Source organism: Marmota flaviventris, chromosome 14 (genome assembly GCF_047511675.1).
Source record: "Marmota flaviventris isolate mMarFla1 chromosome 14, mMarFla1.hap1, whole genome shotgun sequence".
NCBI lineage: Eukaryota > Metazoa > Chordata > Mammalia > Rodentia > Sciuridae > Marmota > Marmota flaviventris.
Window position 1 is genome coordinate 61482336 of NC_092511.1, and position 7746 is coordinate 61490081.

General features: G+C 42.4%; 1 protein-coding gene across 1 annotated transcript; it reads left to right on the forward strand.

The window, feature by feature from the left end:
• Positions 1-540: 540 nt before the first annotated feature.
• On the forward strand, positions 541-7531 carry LOC139701804 (uncharacterized protein C2orf78-like). Its single transcript, XM_071601726.1, has 3 exons — positions 541-631; positions 3985-4746; positions 5574-7531. The coding sequence occupies exons 1-3, from the start codon at positions 541-543 to the stop codon at positions 7487-7489; spliced, it is 2769 nt and encodes a 922-aa protein (XP_071457827.1). The 3' UTR covers positions 7490-7531.
• The last annotated feature ends 215 nt before the right edge of the window (positions 7532-7746 follow it).

The window sequence follows — 7746 nt, forward strand, 5'->3', positions numbered from 1 at the left end:
TGCTCAACCTAGATGTCTCTTTCTTCCATCTCCAGGGATGTTAACTGCATATATTAATAGAGTAATGTATCACTATTACCTCTTATACTGTGAAACATAATTTATAACATATTCATAATATTTTAATGAACATATAAGAGGAACATGGAGATGATATCCCTAACACAAGAGCCTGAAGGAAGGGAGCCATGGGGTGAGCCCATTATGTCCCTCTTGCAGGGCTTCACCTACCAGAACTGAGCCATTTAGTTTCTATTATAACTCTCCTGTCACTTTCTCCACCCAATCAACTCTCTTGTCATTTTCCCCACCCAATCGCACCTTCTCCTTGGGAGTCTGACCACTCTATTGGCTACTTCATACCTTTAAACGGCCAGTTTTGTGACATCATTCTCCCACCAAACCTACTGCCACCTGCTAGAATCTTAGGCTTGCCATGTAGTTGTAAACAAATTTGGATCATCGCAAGTGACCAGTGACCAGTAACCAGTCATTAGAGTGGCCAGTAAACAGTGACCAGTGAACTCCATATTGGGAAACATGCATTCTCTAGCCTCAGCCACCCACACATCCTCTGGGGTGATCTCCTCATCCTTTGTATTTGATGTGACCTCTTCTCTGACCATGTCAGGTGAGTAAAGAAACTTTTAAAGTTTTTCATTAGACTTTTACCTGCCTCAATTTACTAATGGAGTCAAAAGAGCTTAGAATAATAGGGGAAAGGATAGAACTAGAAATCTGGACACCTAATTTCATTTGGAATTTGACATGTACTAGGTATAGAACTGGACTATCTTACTCTCTCACAAAATCTGTTTCCTGATTTGCTACATGAGGATAACAGATTGCCCATGTTCTGGTCCCTTACTTTTCTTGCATCTTGAGGGGCATGTTTATAGAGAATGAAATCAGATTTCATGGTTGTGTTGTTTCAACTGAAAGAGACAAATCCTAGGCAGGGTGGAAACCAAGAGGTTTCCTCTGTAACAGTTTCCCTTCACCAAGATTTCTACTTCAGTATTTCAAATTTAGTGCTGTTCATAAAAGGGACATTCACATATTTGGGAGTTTTCTGTTTAAACTAGGTGAAAAGAGAAATAGGGAGAGAGGAACAGGAGGACAGGGCTGTAAGGAGGCAGATGTTCTTGGGAAAGCAAGTTTGTGACTGTTTAAGCACAAGGCAACAGGAACTCGGTGGAGGAAGAAAATATAAAAATAAAGGAGAAGAAAAGGTTTGAATAATAGAGATGAAGAGAATGATGTTCTCGAGAAAAAAGAGGTGGGTTGGGATGGATGTGGAAGAAAAGCAAAGATTTTATTTAAACCAACAGACAGCATAGATTGAATCTTCCCAGAGGCTGGTTTAGAGAATGTTTAGATTAACAGACCAGCAAGGAAACTAAGACTTGAATTAGGGTATCACTGGGGTAAGCAGGTTATCAGAAAAGTCACACTTGGCTGTTACAGTTTTTCTATGATCTCTTTCAACACAGATGATGTTGACAGTTTGAACATGAACATGTTAGAAGTATGTTTTAGAAATTATTCTTCCTCCAAACATGCCAAGGAAAGTGGTTCTAGACAGAGCTGGGGAAATGGCATTTTCCATGTCCTACTTTGTTCTGATTTTTAAACTACAGGGATTTCTAAAAAATGTTTTGTCCAAACCTGCATCAGAAGGACACATTCCTTTGTGAGATATAAGCTGTCAAGATGAAGCTGTTTTCCATCTTTACAACGGTTTGTTTTTTTTTTTCTAAAACAGACAATATACAAATAGTCATTGATGATTTCTAAATCTAAGAACCGAAAGAAAGAACTATATAAGAATAAAAATTCAAGCTCACACCTCTAATTCCAAGTTTATTTAAATAATTATGTGAAGACTTTTTGTTTTGTCTACATTTCAAATAATTTTTCGGGGCTGGGGTGTAGGGTAGCTCAAACATTTTTGTATTAATTTTGTTTTAATATAAAAGGGAGAAGAAAATATCAGAATAAAAGACAAAAATTGTTTTAAATTTGTGATTTTATTATACTGTGATGGTTTTCTCAGACTTTAGGGACAAGATTTTTCTCTAAATGTGATAATAAACTAGGCTTCTATGATTTTGTTAAAGCATTTTTTCTGGTTTTTTTAATAACCAAAAGGATTATCAGAAAATGTGTTTATATTAATTGAAATATCTACCTAGTGGAATTAATGTCTTTTATTTGGTGTTGGTAATCCTTAGAGGAAGAGAAACAAGAACAGTAATGAAATTACTTTACACTTATTGTTTTTTTCTCTAGTATGTACAAAATTTATTGTGTCCTTCCTTCTGTCCTCCTTCCCTTCTTCTTTCCCTCACTCCCTCCATTTCTCTCTCCTTCCCTCCCTGCCTTGCTCCTTATGCCTTCCTTCCTTCCTCTCATTCATTCTTTCTTTCTTCCTTTCTTCTCTTCTTTCCAGTTCTGAGGATTGAACTCAGGGTCTCATGCATGCTAGGCAAGCATGCTACACAAGCTATATCTCCAGGATATTTTATTTGTTTTCTCAGATAGGATCTTGCTGAATTGCCCAGAGTGGCTTTGAATTCCTGGTTTCCTGCAATCCCACTGCCTCAGGCTCCCACGTGCTGGGACCAGAGGCCCACCACACCATGCCCAGATTCATCATGGGTTTTGGCTTTAGTTTTCGCTTCTCCACGTGGCTACCCATCTGTTCACTTTACTTAAATTTGTGTTCACTTTACTTAAAATTACACACATTTTTAGTATAGTTTCTCTGTCTATATGTACTGCTTGAGAATGCATTCAAACTCACCTTCAATTATGAGCTTTGTTTTGATTAACAGTATTCACTAAAATCAAAGAGAAACATTCATAATATTGTATGCATGATAACAGAACTCATTTCTTAGCAAATTTGATATACACTCACTTTTGCTACATATACATATGTTCATTACTATCTAGTCATTCCTTTTAGTTCTGAGCTGGTTTTGACTTTTGCTTCTATCTTTCCAGAACATACTGTAACTCCCTCCAAATGAAACTTTTTGCAATATCTATTTATTAGTTGTAGTTCAACACAATACCTTTATTTTATTTATTTTTACATGGTGCTGAGGATTGAACCCAGGGCCTCGCATGTGCTAAGCAAGCGCCCTAACGCTGAGCCATAATCTCAGCCCCCACATGAATCTTATGTAATATGACACTTTTATTCATGGATGAATTATCACTGTTGGTATTGTTATAACCACACCAAAGATGAGTAACCTGAAGCTCAGAAAGTTTTAATTTCTTTCAAGAAGCATTTCTTGAGAAACTGAATTTCAGGTAGTCATTTTCATGTAGGATCAGCAGTTAGGCTGAAAGAGGGCAAAGAATGACGCTTAAATTATCATTTGGATGGTAAAACTGAACTCCAGGAAATATCATGTGACCTGGACAAACAAAAGGAGATACTAAAGATCACTGTGGTGATATCAGTACGATCTTCTATGAACAGGGAAAAACAAATTTCTGTTTCTCCAGATTTCTGGTCTTTGGAACAAGAGTCCTGGCCAGGGAGTAAGTTTCCATAATCTGTTGCTGATTTTGAACAAGTCGATCTCACTTCACTAACCCTTGGAGGACTCATTTGGTAACTGGTAATGTTGGGGTTTTCTCTGAGTTTGAAAATGCTTCAGTTCTAGGGCAAATTCAGGAGTCAATACTAGTGCAGGCTCAAAGGAAAGGTAGGACAGGTAGAAGGATGCTTTTAGGGAACAATGTGTGAAGCAGACCACTTGGGACTTCTGGGCCCAATTTGAGACAAAAGGCAGGTAATCAGAAGAGTACTTGCAGCCATCCTAAATGGAGTGATTTGGGGTCTCTCAATGATTATTGGAATGAGGGCCTTCCTGATTACTACAACATTAAGATGTCATTATTCCTCGAATATTGTAAGAATCTGTCTGTCTCATCAATATTTTCACCACCCTCTTCTTCCTACAGAAAATTTCCAAAATTCTTCTTTACATGGAAATGCTGAATCTCTGCAGCTCTCTCTTCCTGTGGTGACCAATGCAGCTTCCGGGACAGGAAGTGTCTGCAACTTCTCCAGAGCCTCTGCTCCAGCTGCCACTTCAGCATGGTTACTGCCCTCAACCTGTGGCACCTCCTTCCAGCCACTCATGGGCAGTGCCTACCTTTATCAACATGCTACCACAGCCATGGTGTCTGGGGTTACTGGCCAGAACCAGACTCCCATGGCACCTGCCCCCTATCCAAGTATTTCTGAGTGGTATATCCCAGGAAGTGCTGAAAAGAGCTCCTCTTCACTCGGGGACTTTAATCTGACTGTCACTGACCAGAATACAGCAGATTCTTCCCTATCTATGACATCCCAGTATGACAAAACTTCCGAAGCCAATGTCATGATCCCCGGGTATCCACTACTATCTGGTAGGCTCGTCCAGGTGACACTATCTCAGATTCCAAATCAAGGACGTTGCCTCTCACTACCCCACCAAGAAGGAAGCCAGGTCTACTACTATGATCAAAACTCTCTGGGGACTCTGCTCTCTGGAGAACATTGGCCCTGCCTGCAATCCTATGGCTCTGTGCCATATGCAGGAATTAGTGCCGCTGCCCCTCAACCAGAAATGGTGACAGTGCTGAAGGAAGTTCAGCCCACAAATGTCCTACCATCAGTCCCTACACCTGTGACCTACTACTCTGTGTCCACTCAAAGTATAGAAGGAACAAATTTTCAAGGTGAGTACAAACAGCAAAAAGGGGAAGGAATAAGATTACCATTCGAAAGGAGGGTCCAGTTTTCAGCTGGTAACTGTGAGTCCACACATCCCTAGAATTCAAGTGCTGAGATTTTAACCACAATCTTGTTCAGCAGTCCCCATTTTCAGACTCTGTAAGAGAAGCATGCAGCATAGCATAATGGCCACCCATGCGTTTAAGAGACCTCTAGGACCCAAGACCCCCGTCCATGCCCAGCTATGAAACCATGGCTGGCGGATAAGGGTCCTGCACTCAGTCCAGCTACATAACCACACTATAAATATATTTCCCTAATTTTACTTTGGTTTAGAAAAATACATCAACACATATCAGGGTGTGACAATTTAATTGTTCCTTAATTGACTGAAGGATTTAACCTCTGTATGTAGAGATGCTGTCCAAAGCAGGAGTCCAAAACCCCTGACCTTTCACACTGATTTCATGAGCAACAGCTCCACCCTCACCTAGTTCATGGTGTTAAGAGTTCTTACATTCTGGGGAGAGTGGAGAGAATTGAGAGGCCCCTATATGAGAATGAGAGACTTCATGAAACAGTTTTTCGGTGTTTCCCACAGAGGAGACAAGTGCTCTACCAGAAACCCATGCTGCCATGGTGATGGACCAGCCCAAAAGTAAGACTTCAAGGGATCACCTGTAACTAACACGCAACTCTTAACAGATACCTGTCAGTGGTCCTTAAAAAGAGCTAAGAGAAATGCTTTCTCCACCGTAGGTGGTTTCCCTGAATAGTGTGTTTCTGGGAAGGGGGAGCATCCTACTTACCATCGTCCTTGATTCCTTTGCAGGGATGGAAACTTCCCTAGGGATGGAGGCTTCCTTGGGATTGCAACCTCCAAGTCAGACATTTTGTCTGCCACAGCCTCCAGAATTCCCATACATCTGCAATAACAGAAAAAGCCAAATAATTGAGAAAAACTCACGAATTGAACTTGGGGACATTTCCACAATAACTCCAGTCCAGAGTTCTACTGATTTCTTGGCATTGCCTCCAAATCAAAGCCAGGAACAAACAGAGATTAAGAATTTGTGTGAGATTAACACCATGCTCTCAGAACCACTGGATGCCTACCAAATTGCCATGGAGAACCAGGATCCTCCACTACTCCCTTTAGACATCCCTGAAATCCACCAGCTTCTGGCCTCCATTGGTCCTCTGGACCAAGAGGAGAAGCCACATTCTGAAAATATCCATCTAGAAAGGAATAGCCTGAGTCTTGAGGACCAAGGCACACTTGAAAATGGGATTGAATTTAGCAGTGGTTTTGCAGACCTCACTGCACTGCTGGGGGATATTCAACTTCCTGAGCTTTTCAGTTCCTTAAAAGACTTTGACCAACCTGAAAGTCCCACAATAACAAAATCCAATGACACCAGAGCCATCACGGTGAATCAGGGTAAGGAAATCACAAGCGCCTTAAAGGGTCCTAGTGAGCCAATGAGGAAGAACAAACATAAAGCCTCAGAGTGTCCTGATGGAACTCCTCAGGCCAAAATGCAGCTAAGGGACCTAGAGTGTGCATTAGGAGGAGAAGTTGCTCACAGGGATGCAGACAGTAGTAGGGCCCCTGTGCACACAGCCAAGCACTCTATCAGCAAAGCTCAGGAAGCTGCATCCAGCAGGAACAGCAAGGCTAAGGGCCATGGGCAGGAAAAGACCAAGAGGACCAGAGAAAACAACTCCAGGAAAGCCGACGAGAAGAAGCAGCCAGGCAACAAAGTCAAGGCAGAAGAGAAGCCAACAGTGCCCAAACTGAAGAGGAAGAGGAACCAACCTGAGCTTTGCCAAGAGACCTTTAAAAAGCCTTGGAGCTGTCTCGGCATGCACATGCTGGAGTCGGTGCAGGTTTTCCACGCACTGGGGAAGAAGAATGATAAGAAAACTGGGCTCTCTTCCTCCCGGGCCCTGGGAAACTCAGGCAGTACCCAAGACCCCCGTCCATGCCCAGCTATGAAACCATGGCTGGCGGATAAGCGTGCTGAGAAATCACAAGTCAAAGCCCAGAACCCAGATATCAGCGCTAAAGGAGAAGGTCCCGCTCCATCCATTTATGAGCCTCCACCACCTGGGAAGGTTAAATTGGTACCTTTGCCTTTTCTGACCCTGGAGAAACCTCCACCTCGACCAGTAATCAATAGGAGGCCACAGTCTCTGGCTTCACGGACACCCACTGGGGCTTACCCTGCCCAGCCTGGTCCCGCTAGCTCAGCTCAACCCATGGCAGTCAATCAATCCCAACCAGCTACTGCCAACCCATCTTGGATGCGTCCTGCCAAGCCAGCTCAGCCCGTTTTGACTCATGCCATTCAGTCAGGTATGAGCGCTTCTACCCAGCCTAGTGTCCCTCGGTCTGCTGCTTCTGGGCCTGCACCCTACAAAATATCATCTTGCACTTCTCTCCATTGGCAACCAGTTCCCAATGTTGGGACCAAGCCCCAGTCACAACCGCTCAAGTCTCAAAACCAATATCTACTCCAAGACTTTGCCTTACAACCAATTCCATGGAGGAAACCCAATGTTCCTGGGCAAGTAGTATCAACTCCCATCACCAAACAGCAGAGGCCAGAGCGGGAAGCCATGAAGAAGAAGGCTCAACAAGAGCGTGAGAATGCTGCCAAGTACACTGCTTTGGGGAGAGTGCAGTGCTTCATTGAGAGGGAAAGAGAGATGGAGATTTCTCGCTACTATGGCTACATAATGTAAGAGCTGCTGAGATCAGTGGTGCCACTTAGGGACCAAATAGTTTTCCACATGTATATAGATAGAGTGATACACATTTATTTATTCTCAGATGCTTTCAAAGTTTAATAAAATTATATAAAGAAATGTAATATAATTCACTAATACATAATAAAGAGGCCTTCTGATACCACTGAGAATTGTTAGAAAATAAAGAGGCCTTTGGGTACCACATGGGTACCAAATAGTGTTCTCATATACACATAGATAGATAGTTGAAA

Coding starts and splice junctions, on each gene's coding strand:
- LOC139701804 (XM_071601726.1), top strand. CDS start 541: ATGCATTCTCTAGCCTCAGCCACCCACACATCCTCTGGGGTGATCTCC. Junction 632..3,984: donor CTCTTCTCTGACCATGTCAG/GTGAGTAAAGAA, acceptor TTCTTCCTACAG/AAAATTTCCAAAATTCTTCT. Junction 4,747..5,573: donor AGAAGGAACAAATTTTCAAG/GTGAGTACAAAC, acceptor ATTCCTTTGCAG/GGATGGAAACTTCCCTAGGG.